This window comes from Elgaria multicarinata, chromosome 9 (genome assembly GCF_023053635.1).
Source record: "Elgaria multicarinata webbii isolate HBS135686 ecotype San Diego chromosome 9, rElgMul1.1.pri, whole genome shotgun sequence".
NCBI classification, from domain to species: Eukaryota; Metazoa; Chordata; class Lepidosauria; order Squamata; family Anguidae; genus Elgaria; species Elgaria multicarinata.
In genome coordinates, this window is record NC_086179.1 from 17,821,555 (window position 1) to 17,843,560 (window position 22,006).

Below are 22,006 nucleotides of genomic sequence, written 5' to 3' on the forward strand. Positions count from 1 at the left end.
ACCATTGGCATTCTGGCTGGGGCTACTGGCCATTGAAACAGAAAACATCTGGAAGGCACCAGTCGGTGAAGGCTAGTACAGAATATTCCATTTGCCAATGTGTGTTATCAAATATCTTTGGTGTCTTAAGTTTTTGTAATTGATTGGTGTGTTGTAATGAAGTGCCTTACTTTTTCTACAAGTAAAAATTTAATGACCTTGACAGTTTCTAACACAGACACGCAACGTCACGTGAGTACACCCACACCCACACACAGGCACACACCCACACACCCACACTGATCCTGCAGTAGCACTTTAACATCCATTCAATAACCTGAATGGGTGACTGCTTAAAGAGGGAAGTTGTTTAGTGTAGTTCAGCCTTGTTCTTGAGTACTAGCCTGGTCGCCATAGGTGACAAGGTATTGCACACAGGCGAGCACATGGAATTCCATGCTGGGGGTTGGATGGGATTATGGAAGAGGGATAGAATGCAGATTCCGGCTGGACATCAGGAAAAAACTTCCTGACTGTTAGAGCAGTATGACAATGGAACCAGTTACCTAGGGAGATTGTGGGTTCTCCCACACTAGAGGCCTTCAAGAGGCAGCTGGACAACCATCTGTCAATATGCTGTAGGGTGGATTCCTGCATTGAGCAGGGGGTTGGACTCGATGGTTGTATAGGCCCCTTCCAACCCTACTATTCTATGATTCTATGTTACATCCTTCTTCTGCATCTAGCACAGAAATGCATCTCTCCACCCTTCCTCTGCCAGCACCCAGCAGGCTAGTAAAACCTTTAGAATGCTAGTATCTTATGGGGGCTTATTTACAATGGTTGCGCAGTCTATATTTCTAAAGGAGTTCAGACTGTTAATGAGATTTAAGTTTGCTCTTCCTTTTGGACAAAGCGATGTTTCTCCCCTGAGGGTTGGTTTCTGAACCAAACCGTAATCTCATACTCCATCCAAACCTGTCTGATATTTCCTTGAAATTACATTGTTTTCAAATGCACTGTCTGCCATTCCCCTTGGTGCTGAGCCAGAAAATAGAGCTTTTAATAAGATAGTGCTCTTCATTATCTATCATTCACTATTCAAAAACTATGATATTGCTTTTGACCTGTAAAAATCATAGAATACCAATAAAAGCCACTGAAAACATTGTAAAGATTCTTGAATGACTGGTCCCTGGGGTATTCCACCCCTAATCCCTGGAATGTTAATAGGGTTAAGACATAATTTGAGTAAGCATTGATTAGTCTGTATGCGTCCATGGACCCAATCTTGGCCTGTTGTAATAATACCCTACTTTATTGTTCAGTATCATAAATTTCTCTAACCAAAAACTTTTCTTAACCAAAAACTCTGTGTTTGGTTAAGAAAAAACAAGAAAAAGTTACATGCAAAAGATTCTAAAAATAATTTTGAATGAATGATGGGCCTTGAGTACCTGGGACCCAGATTGTTTTGAGATTTAAAGGATAATATTTGTGCTTCAAGTTTCATCTGAGGAATGAGTTATTTTAAATAAATAAATAAATAAATAAATAAATAAATTATTTTTTGCATGTGTGATGGAACACGTAGGTAATTGCAGGCCCACAATCAGAGGACTAGATAAGAAATGGGTGCAGAGGCCCACAGATATCCTGGAAAAATACGTGTGTGTGTGTGTGAGAGAGAGAGAGAGAGAGAGAGAGAGAAAGAGAGAGAGAGAACACACTTTCTGGAATCTTGAATGAGTATAGTAGTCCATGGGGGAAAGTTAGTGGGATTGAGATACACATTTTGAACCAGGTCCATATCTTTGGGCAAGAGCAACAAACTTTTATGGAAAACAGGGAACGTATATCCAGGGGATGCATGATTTGAAAACTGGGTTGAAGACCTTTACGTTTCAATCTGTGAGCCAGAGGGAATCGCCAAGTTGTATCCTGTGACAAACCGCAGGCCCACATTTTCCCTTTTTCCATTTGCACTGTTTGCACTGTGTGAAGTGTAGCATGCCATTGGAGTGTTCTCTGCGGTGTTGATCTTTTTATACCGGCAGCTTCCTTCTTTCTTGGGGTTTGTCACACATGGGCGATCTAATCACAGCCTTGCTACGAGCCACAGCTTTGGAACGGCGCTTGGGCTTTTGTCAGACTTCCGCATTAGGCAAGTCCCCCCCGAGTGGTGTCCCACGGATTTCATGGCGGACACTTTCTACTTAGGCATGTTGAATAGTATGGCAATCTGCTTCGAGTCTTCCTGCCAGTTTATCTTTGGCCCTGTCAATTGGAGCCCCAGCCCAAAACAGCTCCAGCTTTGGGACAGGTAATTTTCACAGCAAGTTTTGAAGCAGTTATTCATGGTTAAAATCCACTAAAATCACTGGATCGTTCTGAGAGTGTTTTGTGAACCGATTTCCTCTTTTTATGCTTTTAAATTTTTGTATATTTGTTTTTAATGTTCACTGTTTTAACTTTTGTAAACCGCCCAGAGAGCTTCGGCTATGGGGCAGCATATAAGTGTAATAAATAAATAAGTGAATAAATTTAAAAACGTATTTTAACGAAGTAGGTTCCAGTAGGTCCCTCCCCCCAAAAGAGTGGGATTAAGTATTGCTGAAATGGCTCCATCTCTGATGTACTAAGGATGTCCGGCCCTGGCTGGGAGATCACCCTGGATCCCCATGTATGCTTCTCTGAGCATCTTGGAAAGCTATGAGATAATTTTCAGGAAAAGATGTAAGCATTTCTGATGCAGAGCAGAGTATATGCAGCTTGTCCCCCATCCCCACCCCAATCTGTCCTCTCCATGGTGGAAGACATGAGCTGGAGAGGAGAAGGCTCCATCCTGCCAGGGACCCAGCAGGATGTGAGCTCAGTCCTTCCTCCTCTCCCCCTGAATACAAGATGGGCAGAGGGGAAGCAGGTGCCAGAGGCACAGTAGAATCTTGTGCTCTCGCTCTTCCTGAGCTCCAAATCCTTTCCATGGATGGAAGATGATGGCAAAGGCATGGGGTGGGGGTGGGGGTGGGGGTGGGAGGGAGGGAGGGAGGGAGGGAGAAGAACAGAGGAGTCATGTTGGGCTAGTTTTGAAAATGCCCCACAACTCCAAACCTCTGATTTTGTCCTCATCTTCGAAGCAGGAAGTAGGACTGCTAGTACATGTCTTAAACCCTGGTAAGCCATACAAAAAATATAACAAATAGGCCCACTACATCGCTACAGGTGGACAATATTAGCAGGACAAGAGAAGGCTGCCTTCATGAAGACTTCTGTGTGTTTCTAAGGGTGGCCACGTGTCCTCTTTCTTTAGAGGGCAATCCTCTATTTGAAGGGCTGCCCAATCCAAGCACAGTTGGAAGATGAAGAACTATAAGAAGGGAGAGCAGCGGCCCAGAAGTTGTGGGTCTGATGTCAGTGGGTGGTGAATCCGCTCCAGGTCTCGGTCAGAACTCTAAAGGAGCTATAGCTCCTTTAGAGTTCTGACTGAAATCCGGAGGGGATTCACGGCCCACTGACATCGGACCTACCAGCCTGCACTGACTTGGACATCAGACTGAACACAGCCATTTCCCTGCTATTTATATTTAAATTGTATGCATGCAAATTAGGCTATGCAAATTTCGTGCAAATTAGTGTCCTCTTTTGACCTCTTGTTTTGGTAATCCATTTCTTTTTTTAGCAATGCATACGCTCACCCCCTCCTCCAGTATTCATGTAACATGTAAGCCTTGTTAAGACTATATAGATGGCTGTGAGAGGCAGAGTTCTGCCAGGACTTGAGCCTGCCATGAGTCTTGAACCATGACCTGAGCAGTGTTTCGCAGGGATACATCTTGTATGCCATCTCCTAGCTCTGGCCAAAAGTAAGAATTACTGAGGAATTAGCCAAGGAAGCTCTTATAGTAGTCAGCCAGCATGGGTCAGCTGAACATAAGAAGATAACAAGAGCCTTGCTGGATCAGACCAAGGGTCCACCTAGTCCAGCATATTCTGTTCACATAGTGGACAACCAGCTGCCCACATAAAACCCACAATCAGGAGGACATGGGTGCAACAGGACCCTCCCACCTATGTTCCCCAGCACCTAGGGTATATAGGCTTACTAGCTCTGATACTGGAGGTAGGACATAGCCATCAGGACTAGTAGCCATCGATAGCCTTCTCCAGGAATTTGTCTCCCCCCCCCTTTTAAAGCCATCCGAATGGCTTTTAAAGCCATTGATGAGCATCACTGCCTCTTGTGGAAGTGAGTTCCAGAGTTTAACTATGCACTGTGTAAAGAAGTATTTCTTTTTATCCGTCCTGAAGACTTCAACTCTTTTACTATCTCATCATCATCATCATTATCATCATCCATTTATTTCTTACCCGCCTCTCCCTCTGGATAGAGACGGGGAACAACATCAAATATAAAAATACTATAAAATACATAAAACTGATTAAAACATATAAAACTAATACATTATTAAAATAACAGCCAGACATCTTAAAATTCAACTGGGTAGGGCTGCCAGAAGAGATCCATCCTTATAGCTTTTTTAAATTCAGCTTTTAATCCATCCTTACAGCTTTTTAAAAGACTGTTAAGTTGATGAACCTCTCACATTAGGTCATGCCACAGTCTGGAAGCGGTAGAAGAAAAGGTCCTCTGGGTAATAGTTGTCAGCTTTGTCTTCGCTGACTGAAATAAATACTTCCCAGAGGACCTGAGCGTGTGGGGCAGATTGTACTGGAGAAGGTGATCCCGCAGATAACCTGGACCCAAACCATGTAGGGCTTTAAAGGTGATAACCAACACTTTATACTTCACCCAGAAACTAATTGGCAGCCAGTGAAGTGATTTTAAAATTGGTGTAATATGCTCACCCCTAGGTGTACCAGTGACCAGCCTGGATGCCATATTTTGAACTAGCTGAAGTTTCTGGACTAGGCACAAAGATAGCCCTATGTAGAGCGCATTGCAGAAGTCAACCCTTGAAGTTACCAGCACGTGCACTGCCATCTTTAGGTCTTCCGATTCTAGGAAGGGGCACAGCCAGTGTATCAGCCATGCATAACCCACCCACCCCAAGTTTAAGAACTGCCTGGCTTCACAGTTCTTGCTCCAACCAATACAACAGTGATTAGCTTTTCTCTCCACATAGCCACTACACCCCACAACCACATGACAAAACAAACAAAAAACTATGTGTGACGTTCAGAACAGTTGTCTACACGATGGTTTCATTTTCAAAAGTGGAGGTATCATTTGGATAAATCTCTCTCCTAATTCCTAAAATACAATTGCTATTTTAATTACAATTGCTATTTTATTTTATTTTATTTCTTGCTTTTAAAAAAACAAACAAAACCAAAAAAAGTAAAAAGCTCCCAGTTGGGCCAGGACGGTGTTGTACGGATTATTGGCAAAGACTTGATGGCAATTCTGGCAAACTGGCGAAGGAGCACCTGCCTTGTGCCTTCCTTCGTTGGAACACATTTCCCAGGCAGCTGAGAAGAAAAGGGGGGAAGGCTGTGACGATGGGGTGTGCGTGTGTGTGTGTGAGTGAGAAAGCAGTTGGCAGGACATAATTGTGTTGGATCTAAGCATGCTGGCAGGAGACCTGGGCATGAGAAATGTGTGTGAAGGAGAAGCTGCACCCCCGCAGAGAGACATTTGCCACAAATTGCTAAATAAAGAGACTTGCGCAAGGTTTTGTGGCAGGTTGTCTCAAAGAGAATGTGGTGCGCCAGAGAGTGGAGGCCGAACTTGGCACTGACTGTTTCTATATGAGCACAAATGGCCAAATTCTTTTGGCAGGAGGAATAATAATAATACTGAAGAAGAGTCAGTTGGGTTTTTTTTTTTTAAAAAAAAAAAAGCTTATTTAACCAATGCCAGTATTAAAGGGCAATGAAGCAGTATGCTGAACTAAAGCCCAGCTATGTCTGTTTCTGGTCTTCATCACTTTCACATGTGTTCATTCAGAAGTTTCTTCTGTCCTGTTTCCAAGTTCTGTGTTTTTCAAAAGTAATAATAATTACAAATTGGTTTTTAATATGCAATGTAACAACAACAACAAAACGTTTCCAGGATAATCTGTGATTTAACAAGAACAAAAATCTGCACACAAAAAATCCTCATTGAAATATGTATTTTTTCCCCTGAAAATACACCTTACTCAATGCATTTTCTCTGAAAATATGCCATTCTACATGCACCTTGATACATTTTTGAGTTGAGAATGGTGTCGCAGCATTTGGAGAAGCATGAAAGTGGATGGATAGGTACATTCTGATCTGCACGTACTTTCAGGAGCTGTGGATCAGCCCGGTTCATATCAGAATTTGCAAAGGTCAAATCCCTAGGTGAGAGAGGAGCAAACGAAAGGCAAAGGAGAAGAAAATGGGACATGAAAGTGCCCTATACCGCCCTATAGCTGAGGCTCTCTGGGTGGTTCATAACAATTCACAAGAATAAATACAAAACCCACTACATTATAAACATTATATTACAACATTATAATAAAATGTAGCCTAAAAACAATTCATGATACAAAATTTAAAACAATTAAATAACTAAAAACAATTTCCATTCACAATTTCAGTCCTTTCTTCGCCTATCAAAGTTGACACAGCTTTATTTGGTTCATTATTTATTCCCTATTTTGCTATTAAAATAATCAAAGTGACTTATGATAAAGAAATCCAGTATAATAAACAATACATTATTAATAGTGAACAACCATAATAAGATGTCAGTAGTAAACCATTGGTAATAAAAATAAATGAATGTAGTACTAAAAGTTCACTGAGGATATCATAAAAACAGCAGGTTAGTGGCCAACACCAACTCCACAGGCCAAAGGAATTAGCTATCACCAACCCAAATAGTTCTGTCCGTTTCATGTCTGGGATACACATTTAGCTCAGACCCATCCCAGAAAATGGAACATACGAATGTAAGAGCCCTGCTAGATAAGACCAAGGGTCCATCTTGTCCAGCACTCTGTTCACACAGGGGCCCACCAGCTGTTGACTAGGAATCCACAAGCAGGACACGGGTGCAACCGCACCCTCCCATCCATTTCCCAAAGCAATTAGTGAATACGGGCTTACTGCCTCTAATACTGGAGGTTGCACGTAGCCATCAGGATTAATAGCCATTGATAGTCTTCTCCTCCAGGAATTTATCCAGCCTTGCAGAATCACACATGAGCAGCTTGAAGAATCCATTTCTAAAAGCCAATCTCTGTTTCTAATACGTTTCGAGCTCTCATTGCTCTCATGAGTACATTTTAATGGTGCTTGATCAAGAAAATGTGTTATATCAGCTAAGGATGCAATCAAGCAATTGTACTAACTCAGAAGGATGTAGTTCAGCAATACAATATAAATCACTGTATTATATGTTATTTATTTCTTTTATTACATTTTTATACTGCCCATCAGCCGAAGCTCCCTGGGCAGTGCACAATTAAAAACCATACACTACAAGTATAAATTTAAAATATTAAAAGTTTAAAAGGCAATGTAAAACTAGCTGTATTTAAGACCAGGGAAAGCCTGCATAAATATTTCAATATAACACTATATATTGCATTTCCTAATTGTATCCCGAGGCTAATACGGTGTAAGATATGTTTTTGTTTCGGTTCCTATCTGCACATTGTAGTCACCAGTGATTGTTGGAATGCCATTTTCAAGAGCAAATGGAGATTACTTAAGTGCTGGAGGACTACCGATTTATGGTTCCAGAGTTGGTTTAACAGTCTAATTTGCTTTGATTTACTTTGTTTTTCTCATAGCAATTACTGGGAGAACTTTCTGAGGTAACTCAAATTGCTTTTGTATAAAACGTTGTGCGAAATGGTATGTGTTAAAAGCTTTGTGGGGATTACCCATAAAGTGTGTTGCACTTCTAAAAGCCAACCTCCCCCTCCATTCTTATAACAAACTTTAAACTTCCAACCTTAGGGAGCCTCAACTGAGGGTGAACATATGAATTTGCCTTATACCAGGTCAGACAATTGCTCTAATACTGTCTAATCTAGGGCTGGGCAGAAAGTAGATTTCCAGATGTTTGGCTACAAACCATGGTTTGTTTCCACGTCTGGACTCAGACAACACAATAACCTATGTTTCACCAATAACCCATGGTTCAACGGCAAGCCACACTCAACCCAGCCATTGTCATAGCTCCCTCCTCCCACGTTGTGCAACATACTTCATGAATTGCCCCCTTGTTTGTGCTGTACATGATTTAAAGGTAACCTTTTCCTATGCTTTCTCTCTGAATGGTGCTGGGGAAGGACCTAATGAATGTGCAAAGAACGGCTGTGACCGTTCAACGTTGTGGGGTTTTGTTCTTAGTTTTAAGGATTTGGAGCCTGAGAAAATGATTTGATTCCTTATTTGACTTCACTACTTACTCCTCACAAGGCCAATTCTGATACACCACATTTAGCAACTTGATCCCATTTGCAACACTTTTTAGAAGGTCTTGTTCTGACTGCCAGCGATATTTGGACCGTTCTTCATATTCCTTGTGCTGCCTTTTGGATTCTCTTCCCTCTCCCCACCCTCTCTCTCTCAGTTTTCAAGGCAGTTATTGCTGAGACCATGATGCACTGCACTCTCCCCCGTGGGAAGGGTTGTGCATGCATTCCCACCCCTCCCTGCCTCCACTGGGCCAGTACAAGGAATTGGGGGATCATGTGTTACGCATGACGATGGCATATAATCAAATAACAAAAATCCTTCACAGAGAACATGTTTTACCAAAGGATTTTTTACTTTAGCCATCAATTCTCTTTTTTATAATCTTCTTCTTCTTCTTCTTCTTCTTCTTCTTCTTCTTCTTCTTCTTCTTCTTCTTCTTCTTCTTCTTCTTCTTCTTTTTATTATTATTATTATTATTATTATTATTATTATTATTATTAAATAAGCTTTCAGCTTGATGAAAGAGAATGTTACACAGACATTAGTCAGTCAGTCCATTTGGGGAGGGTGAGTTCTACATGTCTTCAAATTTTTAGCCCAAATCAGGGCTAACCCAGATGGGATACAGGAGACCTATGCCTGGAATCTCCCATGGTTTTAAAAATATCCATTCCATGGCTGCTATTGAGGGGGAGGGGAAATGGATTGGGGCCACGGTGCTTGGGAAGGAGTGGGGCATTTAACTGTTTTCCTCTGCATCATTTTCCAAAACTGAATTCTCTCCTCTCTGTCCCCTGGCTTTGTCTTCCCGGCTGAGCTTGTTATTGGCCCAGTGGGGGGAAACGTGCTGACCCATCACATCTGACTTGACCCACAATCTGACCAGTGCCTTTGTGTGTCTGCTAGGGATCTCAAAAGAAATCTGCAACAAATTCAGATGTGTTCAAATTTCTATCAACCGAATCTGCAGATTCTACAGTGAAAAGTGTGTTTCTCCCGTGCCCCTCCCCCCTTTTGGGGAGAAATTGCACATTTGCACTAAAATGCACGAACACATTGTAGCCAGATTTGCATTTACGTAAGCATTTGAAATGAATTAATATTGGGGGGTTTTCTTGAAAAGAAAGAAGTCAAGAGACAGTCATCATCCAACAGTTTGGGTTTCACTCTTTCTTTCTTTTTTTTCTCACTCTGCAATGTGTAGAAGTGTATGTGTTATCTTATTATACCTCTCTGGAGTTTCACAGGTTGGATGTGTGAAGAGGAGAAAAAATAAAATAATGAAGTACTTACTTGCAGAAGTCTTGTTTCTCCCCCCCCCCCAAAAAAAAAACACCAAACGTTGAAAGGAAAATGAAAGCTCCCTCTTTTCATACTGGCAGAAACAAAGGACAGATTTTGTTCCGAAGCAACCTGACCCCATGCCCGCTGCTCCGTCGCCACCCCACACGCCGCTCCCAGTCCCAGTCCCTCTCCCTCCGAGCGTTCCAGCGCCTGTCCCAGTTCCTGTGCCAAAGGTACCTGGAGCCATCAGCCGCCAGAGCAGCACGTCGAGCGACAGCGGGCGAGACACCCAGAGACAAAAACCGCCCCCTATAGATCGTGAGTTTTTGTTTGGTGGTTTTGTTTTTCATGAGCAGGGAAATCGTCCGCATTAAAAAAGAATGCTTAATCTGGATTAAAGGAACTCTGTACACCCAACAGAACTTGCCATGCAGAAGTTTTGACGTTAAAAATGGCAGTTGAGGGTTCTCAGCTTTATTATGGCAACCGAAAGTCCAAAACTGGCAATTGAAGGCTCAAAAATGGCAATTGAAGGTTCTCAGGCTTATTATTTTTGAGGCCAAGTTTGGTCAGGAAGTGGAGCATCTTCCTCTTCCTCAGTCAGACTTCCCCAGCCTGGTGCCCTCTAGATGTCTTAGATGACAGCTTCCATCATCCCCAGCCAGAGTGGGGGAAGGCCCTCACCCCTGCTTTCAATCTCCGTAGCATCCTTCTTGCCATTCCCCCAGCCCTTGCCAAACAACTCCAGATTCTCTGAAAATCTGGTTCTGGAAATCTGAAATCCATCAATGCAGGTGTGTTTAAACTAATTTATTTATTTATTTATTTATTTATTTATTTATTTATTTATTGCATTTCTATACCGCCCAATAGCCGAAGCTCTCTGGGCAGTTTACAAATTTGAATTTTGGGTGGCCCATAAGTATGCAGAGCATTGACCAGTTTTTCTAGTCATGTCTTGCAAGATGGGGGACTTTGATCCCTAAAAAGGGGCTGAGAGCACTGATGTCTTGTGTCAGGTGTGCAAAAGAACATTTATATGCTGGGAAGAAAGAAGCACGGCCAGAAGTTTTGTCATTGTTGAAGACACCTTGTTCCTTTGGATTGCATCACCATGGACCATGGAGTGTCCCCAGCCTTGTTCAGGCTTTTGCATTCTTGCAGCTTAGGAACATCAGCCTTTGGGCTGGCTTCTGTGGCTAGTAACTGTTTGAGGGGAGGGGCTGTAGCTCGGTGGTAGAGCATCTGCTTTGCATGCAGAAGGTCATAAGAACATAAGTAGAGCACTGCTGGATCAGACCAAGGGTCCATCTAGTCCAGCACTCTGTTCACACAGTGGCCGACCAACTGTCGACCAGGAACCAATGAAGCGGGACACAGTGCAACAGCACTCTCCCACCCATGTTCTCCTGCAACTGATGCACACAGGCTTAATGCCTCAGATCATAGAGGTAGCACATAGCCATCAGGGCTAGTATCCATTGATAGTCTTCTTCTCCCAGGTTCAGTGCCTGGAATCTCCAAGCAGGGCTGGAAGACTGCTGCCTGAAACCCTGGAGAGCCATTGCTGCCAGTCAGTGATGACAATACTGGGCTAGATGGACCCATGGTCTGACTCAATATCAGGCTGCTACCAATGTTCCTATGAACTGCACTAGGTAAGGGTCAGTGGTAAGCTTTGCATGCAGAAGGTCCCAGGTTCAGTCCTGGGCATCTCCAAGTAGGATTGTTACAGACTAGTATCTAAAATCCCGGAGGGCTGCTGCAGGTCAGCACAGGCAATACTGAGTGAAGTGGGCCAAAGGTCTGGCTTGGTTTAAGGCTACTTCTTCCCTTCCTAGCATGTCCAGCTCTTTGCCTCACTTGCCATTTCTGGACGTCACACCTCTGCTAAATGAGCAGGAGGGGGGCCAGATCAGGAGTGTCGTTTTTTTCCTGGGCCATTTAGCAGCTCTTGCTTGGACTAAAACATATTGCCCTGATAAGACAGGAAGCATTAAATGAATTCTTTGGCATTGTCTGTTAGACAAGAAGATCCGATTTCACTTGCAATTGAACCAGGAGGAACAAACCAGGAAGATGGAAATGAGTGGTAGAATTCAGGATAATTACTTCCCGTTTGCTCTAGGAATAGCCAGTGTAGGAGACGGCTGGAGTAATCAAGTCCTAATGATGGAGTGATTGGTGGTTGCCACAGAATTGACGCAGCAGAATTGCCCTGTTAATTTTGAACAGCAAGTGCATGGGTGGTTTTCAGATCCAGGCTAGAAGAGCAGGTGCACTACACACACACACACACACACACACACAAAGAGAGAGAGAGAGAGAGAAGGTTTTTAGTGGCCCTAATTGCTAACGATCCAATCCAGCCAACAATAAGAACATCTAAGTTCCATTGGTTTTAATGGGAAACAGCTAAGCCCATGCTTACCTCTCCCATTGAAATCGATTGGGTTAAAAAGTGCGTATCTTTAGCTAGATCATACTAGCTATAGAATTCAACAGTGATCTTAAAGTGGCATGTCATTTCCATTCAGTTAGGGGTGAGGAAGAAATTGTGCTGAGTTTTTTTTAATTATTATTCTTTGTCAGTCCTCTCACCTAACATTCTGGATGAAACAGAGAATCTGAAGAAATTGATGCTATTTTTCAAGAGTTTTAGAACCAGTCTAGAGAAAGACAGGCAGGTAGTAAAGCTATGGCTGCAATCCTTGGCAAGTTTACTTGGGAGCAAGCAATAAGGCTACTTCTGAGTAAACATGCATAGGATTTCACTCTAGGTCAAGCAATTAAAGAATTACTTCATAGAATCATAGAATAGTAGAGTTGGAAGGGGCCTATAAGACCATCGAGTCCAACCCCCTGCTCAATGCAGGGATCCACCATCTTCTTCAAATACATTTAAAAAGCAGCCTTCCTTTCATTCCTTCAGGAAGGAAATCCCAGATGGAGGAAGTCCAGGATGAACTCATTCACCGACTCACTATCGGCCGGAGCGCTGCCCAAAAGAAGTTCCATGTGCCACGCCCTAATGTCCCCATAGTCAATATCAACCATGACTCTTCTCCGGAAGATGTGAAAAATTGGCTACAAGCCAAAGGATTCAACCCAGTGTAAGTCTGGAGGAGCAACATTTTTTTCTTAAAAATTGATCAAAGCATAGAATCATAGAAGGCAGGCTGTAATATAAGAACATGAGAACCTTCCCCTTTTCCTCGTCTGATTATTTTGCAACCCCGGAGAGGCAGCCAAGGCAGTTTCTTCCGTGCTGGCTTTGAGGAGGGGAGAGCTCAGCTCCTGGGTCCAAAGTAGGAACACTGTCTCCACACTTGGAATCAGGAATCTGAACTAACCTATGGCCTCCAGCTGTTCTATAGGGTCTGTGGGTTTGCTCTCCCGAGCAGTAAAATAAATTTAGGTTTCAAAAGAAAGTAAGTATTGCATATATTTCAATTTGACCTCCAAAAATATTTTTCCCCTAGAAAAAAAAAGGCATGCTTTTTCCTATAGCTTCAACATTTCTGGAAAATGTATACTTCTAGGACCAACCAACGTGGGTTACCTGAACTATTTTTTATCCTATCTATGGATGCATTTAAGCCTTGTTGAAGTTGATGGGAGAGTTAAATGCCCCTCCAGTAGGATTTATGCATAGTGAACCATTTGGCTGGATTTTGCTCTAGATTTTGACATGCTTTGCCTAAGTTATTTCTTACAAACATGCAACATGATCATATTCAGTTCCCACTTCCTATTTGAATAACCCTTTTTTAAAACATAATAATCCCCCAAATTGCAAAAACAGGAGCAAATTAAAAGATGGTGCTGGACTCTTTCCCCTGTTTGAGCTCAACTTGGCATCATCAAATAAATGTGTTTCAATTTTTGGCTTTCAAGAACCAAATGTAAAATAAACCGCCTGGGAGTGCAATGCAATGCATGTCTACTTGAAATTAAGTCCCATTGAGTTCAGCCTGAATGATTTCAGGTTGTGTGATGCCAGTGAGCAGCGGTTGTACTTTACCAATGCCTCACCTACACCCCACCAGCTGTTGGTTTCCCAACTCCCATCAGCTCCAATCAAGGATGATGGGAATGTAGTCCAACAACATGTGGAGGACCACAAGTTCTTCCCCCACCCCCACCCCCTCTTTGCTGCATAGCCTATTTTACATTTTCTTAAACGGATGCCAAAACTTCGTGGTCCATATCTCGCTGCTAAATATACAGGACTGTCAACAGCCTTGGCGTTTTGACTGGTGCTCAACTGTTCTCCCTCAACAAAGATGAACTGAAGTCTGTATGCCCTGAGGGAGCTCGTGTATACAGCCAAATTACTGTCCAGAAAGCTGCATTGGAGGTATGTATGAGCTAGTTTCCCCCTGAATATGCTAAAGTGCCATCCAAACAGTGAACTGAAAAAGGGTCGTGGCTCCGTGGTAGAGCATGTCCAGGTGGGGCTGGGAAAATTCCTGCCGAAATCCTGGAGAGACGCTGCTGCCAGTCAGTGTTGACAATTCTGGCCAAGGTGGACCAATGGCCTGACTCAGTATAAGACGGCTTCTGATGTTCCATCTTTCTCTGCTCTGACTGTAGAACATAGAGCAGTATTTGCCATGTTTCCCACAAAAAGTGGGATGTGCAAAGCAGGTGCTTGATAAGTTTTAGTGAAGCGCAGGCTCTGGCTTTATATCTAAACCATGATGCAGTGCAACTGTGAGTGGATTTGTGAAAGCAGGAATCTGAGCGTACCTCTCTGCCCCCACCCCATTCTGTTTTCGCAGGCTACCAGCGGAAATTCAGAATTACAAGAGATCATGAGACGGAGGCAGGAGAAACTCAGCGCGACCGCCACGGACTCAGGAGTAGAGTCTTTTGACGAGAGCAGTGGTCACTAAATGTCTTTCCTGTTATTATTATTTTTGTTACTGTTTCAAAACGAAGAGAGAGAGAAATTCCATTGTCCTTGGCATTGTTCCAACATGCTTTGTTTTAGGAAGCCATGAAGGGAGAAATGTCTGCTTAATGATGACTATTTATGTAGATATGATTTGATGCCATAAAGAAAGCATGCAATTGGGAGGTAAGGTGGAAGAGCAATTGCTCCGCCTCTCCCTTGATTTAAAAGTATATTTAAAGGGAAAAAATCCTCTGGGAGTCCTTAACCAGCACTCCCAGGGCTGGCTTGTTGAAAAGCAATCATTTCATGCTTCTTCATTTTTTAGGGGACAAGCAAAATCACATTGCTACTTTTGAGCCATTCATAGACACTGATCCAGCTGACGAAATGGGTTGAAATCTTCGGGCCAGTGTGAATCCAAAGGGCCATGATCTCTCTTTAAGTCCCATTGGCCTCAATGGGAAAGTTAAGCCTATGATTGTCTCTGCCATTGATATCAATGAGAACCTGAAAGGACTTTTGTTGAGACTTCTCTATGACAACCCTCCTTTTCATTATGGCCCCTTTCTTTTTATTTTCCATTTCTGAGCACCAAAATGTCCAATTTATTCAAAAGTTCCTGAATGCCAACAATCGGAGGCTAAATATTTTTGATATCAGCTGCAGTCCTGTTCTTACAATTCTTCGGACAGCATCATCAGATGGAGGCATATAGAGCAAAATAATTTATTCTGGATTTCAATTTTATTGCTGTTCCAGTGGGAATAAGCACAAACCAATAAAGACACCTATAAAGGAAACAACAGCACAAATGTCAATTTTTTAAAAGTGGGGGGCAGTTTGACCCTTTTTGGGTACCCGTGTGGTTATTCACAGTATTATCATTAAGAGTGTTGCATTTTTTTTATTTTTGCTTTAACTCACCAGTCAAAAGGGAAGGGAACTCCAGGTTTTGCAGTGGCAAACAGGAAAGGTGTTTCTAATGTTTTTTTTTAAAAAAAACATTGAAGGGAATAAAATCTTCATTTCTAACCTTAATCTTTTAAAATATGGCCAACCTAACTACAAAAAATATTACAGTAAATGTTGTGGGGTTTTGGGACTACAATGACTTTTTTAAAAAATTTCTTTTCCATACAAAACGTTCTATTCTGTCACTTGTATATAAAGGCATCAAAACCCCATCATGTCATTTAAAAGAAATTAATCATCTAGTTTAATTAATTTTCATGGTGCCTTTTTTCACATGACTCAGCTGAAAGTCTGCAATAAACAATATTTGATGTATGTGAAATGGTTTTCATGATCTGTCACGATAAAGAGGTGGGACTGAGGCAAAAGGGGAAAGGTTTTTCTTTTGCCTCAAGACAACCGATTCAAACGTTCAGACTGGTGGTATAGTCCTAGCAGAGCTATACCGCTTCAGGGGTCAAGCCCATGAGTGCATGTTTGAAAGTATTTCTGTTCAACATCAGACATACCCGAGCAGGCTGTGGGGAAGGGTTGTTATCTAACCTTCTACCTAATGTGCCTGCTTTCCATCTGCAAGGAGCTTTTGAGAGGAAACTGCTAAATGTGATCCTCAGCTGCATTCTAACCTTATATAGGCCCCAGCATGTGCTATTGAATTGTTTTGAACATGCTTGTTAGGGAAGGAATTCTCAACTCTGTTATGGTTGGCTTCCATGGGTCAAGAAATAATTATCTAATGGAGACCTGGACTCATTGTTAAGCTAAATACTCTGGAGAACAGGGTGTCTGTCAGTTCGGAGCTCCTCATGTGGTATAATTATGTAGAGTGTTCCCTGCAGAAGGGTTCCTTGCAATTCAAAATGTGGCGGCAGCCCCCAGAAGGTAAGGCAGCGTTCTCCAACCTAAGAACATAAGAAGAGCCAGGCTGGATCAGACCAAGGGTCCATCTCATCCAGCACTCTGTCCTCACAGTGGCCAACTAACCCACAAGTAGGTCATGAGTGCAAGAGCACACACACTCACACACAGACACGCATGCTTATTTCCCCCCAGCAACCGGTGTACATATACAGCCTCTGATACTGCAAATAGCACATAGCTGTCAGGACTAGTAGCCATGGATAGCCTTCTCCATGAATTTGTATAACCCCATTTTAAAGCCATCCAAATGGGTGGCCATCGCTACATCTTGTGGTAGCAAAATCCATACTTTAACAAGTACTTCCTTTTTATCTGTCTGGTGCCCTCCAGATGTTTTTGGACTACATCTCCCAGCATTCTTGACCATTGGTAATCCTGTCTGGTTGATGGGAGTTGTATTCTGAAACATCTGGAGAGCCCAAGATTGGGGAATGCTAAGGTGTATTGACATCTGGAGGAAATTGGTAGCTTGACCAATGCATGGGACAAAATGTGGAGGACTGCAAGATGAGAAAATGCAGCTTCTGGATCATAGAACAAGCATCCCAGAAAGCAGCTCAGCATAGGAACCCTATATCTTCCAATTTGGCACAGGTCTAATGCCACATTCGAGCTGGAATCCCAGACCAGGAGGACTCTGGATGGTTGTAGTTGACTATTTTGCCTCATATCTGAGCATGCTTGTGCTGTGTTAGTATGTATACTGATGCTGCTTTTCAGTCAGAGGCCCCCAGTTTAAATCATCATAATTTAAATCAACAATCAAAACAAGCTACAAGAACATCAATTAAAAACTTGATGCCGACTAGAATTTCAATCATTATTTAAAAGCAACAACAATACCACCTTGACAGAAAAGGATAGTCTTTCCTATCCCTCAGAAAAATAAGAGGGAGGGATCCAGACAAGCTTAGCAAGAGACGGTTTTCTAGAGTTTAGGTGCCACTTCAGGAAAGTCCCTGTCTGACATGTCCACCCATTTAACTTTGGACAATGTAGTGTTCCTTCCAAGTTCACCACAGGCTGACAATATTCTCCCCACTTGATAGGACAATCCAGGTGTCCAGCTGGATGAGAGAGCTTACTCCTAGGCATTGGACTGTTGCTGTTTATGGGATGCAATTTGGAAAATTTTGTAGGCAGTATCTGCAGAAGACTTCTATTAAAGAGGTAATTGCTTTCCCTTTCCCACAAAATCCTTAATTAATTTCTCTCCCGCACACACACACACACACACTTGTCGCATCTTACACTTTTTACTCTTGCGCACACACATACACACATGCATATACATTTCTTTATTTGTTGTTGCCACACTGATCTACACCCACACAATACACACTTTCCCTGTTGTTGCCACACTACACCTTTCACTTTTTACTCTCTTTCGTGTGCACGCTTGCCAATTCTTCAAAAACAGTAATGATTTTTTTATGAAGTATTTGAGCTACTTTGGGCAAGTCCAGTGAGATGGAGTACACTTGATTGAGCCTTCTCCTTTTTTCTGTGCCCAGAAGTACAAAGTTTGAGTATTTGGGGACAGCTGTGTGTCAGTGTGTGTGTTTGCACCTGTGTGCTTTGTTACTTTCAGAATACAGCAGCTCTTGCCATTTGCATGTCTCTTTGTTAACCCAAGTGGCAAAGGCCTGTGAAATCAAGTACAGGCAGATATTTTTTTTCAAGGTGTGTGTGTGTGTGTATCTCCAGCCCTTCTCCGTCCCCTTGTCTTTACCCATCCCATTTCCCTGTCTTTGTCCTCCACTCCCTCCCACATTTATCCATCTTTCCCTCACCAAACTCCTTCCTCCCCCACAAAGCTGATCTCGATCTCTCTCGCCATACTGAATAGGACAAAGAAAGTGTTGAAAAACAGCTGTTTTAGAAAGACACCCATTTTGCCTTGGCGTTGCTCAACGCAGGAGGTGTTGCAAGTGATTGGAGAATGACCAAACAAAAAACAGGAAACGAAACATCCAAGACATTTTGCTTTGATCAGTGTTATTTTTTTGTTTTTGCCGTCCATGTTCTCACAGCTCTGGCCCCAAGTTCAGACTCTAAACTCTACAACCTCAAATAAGCTAAGCCTAACACAGATATACTTTTAACACACATTGCTGCAAAACTCGGAACAGTTCCAACAGAATGAAATCAACACAATTGTCAGGGCTTTCCTCCACTCCATCCTTCCATGGATTGCAAAGCAATGCGACTGTGGCCATCTGCTATGAAAAGCCTATTTACCAGGCCAAACAATTACACCAATGGATGATCTATGGGTTTGGTCTCAAGAACACAAGGATATTTGGTTTCAGTGTACCAGTTTGGTGCTTTGAGCAAAAAATATAATGGTCTGAACCACCGTTCGCCCAGACTTTAACCGATTTTCAGTGTCAGAGTTCAGTCATGCAACTGATTTTCACCGTCAGAGCTCAGGCAAGCATATATGTTCAATTGCCAGGTGTCTTTCATTCTGTCATCGACGAATCAGGGTTGTTGTTTTTAAAACCAGAATTTTGTTCTACTGTGCTACTTCACATTAGCACTTAACGTGCACTTCCACAACTCCACATTAGTTACTGCAAATTAACTAGCCCGTTTCTGTAACTCTGCAAGTGCATATTATGTAGGCTTGTGCTAATGCACTGATGTGCCTCAGCGCTAATATGAATTAGCGCAACTCTTCTCCAAAAGTGAAAACTGATCCGCGAGTCCGTGTGACTCAGAAAAAGCCCATTCGCTGCGGAATCCATAGGTCGGATTTGTAAAAAACTAAACTCGTTTGAATCAATTGAGGACTTCTCCAACATCTCTACTTGCAGTCCATGAGCTCATGCCTCTGAGCCTGTGCATAACACACCCACCCTCAAACATCAGCGCTCACGTTTCTGAGCTTAAGGGCAAAGAACATCCAGTTCAGACGATGCGGAAATACTGACATGTTTGCGCCCCGCCACCTCTTAGCAAAAGTTACACAAGAGTGATCAAAACCTGGATTGAGGGGTAGACGGGATGAGAGTTGGCTTTCAGACTGGATTCCGGCAGCTTGATTGCCTTGTGTCATTTTGCAAGTGCATGCCCAGGCATCTAGACTTGTAGCTTAGGGACAGGAGACTGCAGAGAGCTGTTTGACTTGGACAGGCACACCCCATCCTCTCTCCTTAGGTCATGACGGATGAAGTGCTGTCCCGTGGGCCTCCTCTTACTCAACGAGATCCTGGCGCCTGGTTGTCCTAAGTCGATTTGTGTTCAGATTCCAAAATGTGCCTATCACTGGCTGTAAAAACGTCCTGCCTGCACAATTTCTTTGTGGCCGAAGATCAAGTTATCTGGTCTGAATTTTATTTATTTATTCCCTTGATACTTGAAAACCAAACTTTTCCAAAACAAAGCCAGCTCTTGCTTCGTGAGAAATCTGTTCATATTTTGAACAGCCATAATATGTAGTGTCGCTTCTTTAGAGGCACATTGGTCTGAAGGGTTGTCCACAATTCTGCCCCTGGCAGGATCTACTTTACTGCTTTAAAACAGTTTATAACAGAAGTGACAACAGTTGGGGCCCAGGTCACACTGTACTGTATAAACAGTTTTCAAACCATTTTCAAAATGCCATATCCTGCTTGGTGTAGATCTGGTCATTCTCAAACCAGAGATAAAAGCCCCAACTAGCTGCAGTCCTACACGGACTTGATTTTCATTGCATGGGATTTATTTGCACAGGACATTTCTCAATTTAACTAAGTACATTTAACCCCATCATTTTGTTCCAGCTCTAGCTGTGCTTCTAAAACATATTTATGCATGACTACTTGCTCTGGGCTGGGGACACATGTTTGAGTGCGCATCCATTGAAAGTAATGCCATAGGATAAGGATGTAGAAACCTGTTGTACGCATACAGCTCTCCTTAGTGGGATCTAGGCATAAGCAATAGTCCAAAGACTTGGGAGTAGCAAGTCCTTGGAGGCCAGCCTGATCTGTTTTTCTCTCTGGTGGAACCCCTGCATCTGAAACTGGCCTTCTGAGCCCCTGTACGTCAAGACAAGAACCCTGTTCACACATCCACGAAAGCTGCAAAGGCAGATGGGCTTGGCTGGAAATGCTCATTAGGGATATGCAGACTGTAGGAGTGGGTGGTGTTGTAGCAAAGCCAGGCAAGTGTGTTTCATGCTGTCTTTAAGGCTGCTTCCACAACAGGCACTCTATGGCCATTTCTACACCTGCCTTTTTCCCCCAGGGATCATCCCGGGATCATCCCTGTGCATGCAAATGACACACACGGGATCCTGGGAGCAGGCAGTAACGATCCCTCCATTTGCCGGGGATAATCCTTAGGTGTAGAAAGGGCCTATGTTTGGCCCAGTACCTACTGAATTAAGACAGGAGATGCTTCGAAGAAGTCTCACCTTCTCTAGCAGCGGCCCCAGCCTCCACTCTGTGTTGAGAATCTCTGTTCTGCGATAATGGCTAGGGCCCTTTTCATACATCCAGTGAATGTATGACGGATTTGGTTTGATTCGTACCCCCATCTTTCTACCAAGAAAAAACGGCACCCCCGGCAGCTTATTACCATCATAAATAAAAGATGAAAACAATGATAAAACAAACACAATTAAAACACAAGAGCGTATGGAAGGGTTGGTGGTGGGAACAGGGCACATGCTTGCCGTCTTCACCCCCAACCTCCATGGTTCACCCAAAGGTCGTGAGAGAGACCAGAACAGCTGTGTAAAGACAGTCAAGGAACCAGCCTTCTCCCTCTCCCAGCGCCAAGGGTCTGTGATGCTGGGGGCACCTGCCAAGGCATCTCCTACAGCCTTCTGGCTCTGTTCCTTCTCCTCACTGTCACTGCCAGTTCATCTTTCCCCTCCAAGTAAGGGCACAGTAACAGGAGCTAGAAGGAGCAGCAGACGCCACTCCTCTTGTTCACCCCATCTGAGCCGCTGTGAGGACTGGGCTAAAACAAGAGGACTTGTGGTCCTCCAGGTGTTTTGGCCTGCAAATCCCATCACCCCTAGCCAGCCTAGCCAATGGTTGGGGGCTGATGGGAGTTGTAGGCCCAGGCGTCTGGGTAAGGGCTTTGCCTGAAGATGGGGCACATGTGCGTGTTTGAAGGTGGTGTGGCAGGAACGCCACTTGAAGCACACGCCATGGTACCTGAATGGGCTTTCTGCTGAGTCAGATTGACACAGCAAGGTCTGCTCATTCACAGGTAGAGGTGGGACTCCATCAGTGGCATCATATATGTATCCTTCATGGGCAGGCTCCAAGTTTTAATACCCAAACATCCTAAAAAGTTAAAGCTGTGTGAGTCAGGAAAACTTGAGGAACAGAGACTCACCAAAAAGAAACTGCAGGTGTAATAGTAATGGTTTTTGGCACAAGTGTTGTAGGGTGGGAAGGGTTTAAAACGTTTTCAAGCATTTTGTGGAGTGAGGGCAGGCAGTACCTCTGTTACACCACATACATAGGGCCCCTTAGGGGGCACATGCCCTGGCCAGCCACCACAAATTATGCTCCTCGGGGCCTAGCC

The 22,006-nt window shown here is 43.3% G+C and overlaps 1 protein-coding gene across 4 annotated transcripts in view; it reads left to right on the plus strand.

Moving 5' to 3' along the window:
• The window catches only part of EPS8 (EGFR pathway substrate 8, signaling adaptor), a 176,353-nt gene extending 160,482 nt beyond the window's left edge, over positions 1 to 15,871 (plus strand). For all 4 annotated transcript variants that reach the window (XM_063134846.1, XM_063134849.1, XM_063134848.1 and 1 more), the window contains exons 18-21: positions 9,783 to 10,002; positions 12,617 to 12,797; positions 13,915 to 14,044; positions 14,469 to 15,871. In XM_063134846.1, the coding sequence (XP_062990916.1) occupies positions 9,783 to 10,002; positions 12,617 to 12,797; positions 13,915 to 14,044; positions 14,469 to 14,582 (645 nt within the window). In that variant the 3' untranslated portion in view covers positions 14,583 to 15,871. The remainder of the gene's footprint in view (positions 1 to 9,782; positions 10,003 to 12,616; positions 12,798 to 13,914; positions 14,045 to 14,468) is intronic.
• The last annotated feature ends 6,135 nt before the right edge of the window (positions 15,872 to 22,006 follow it).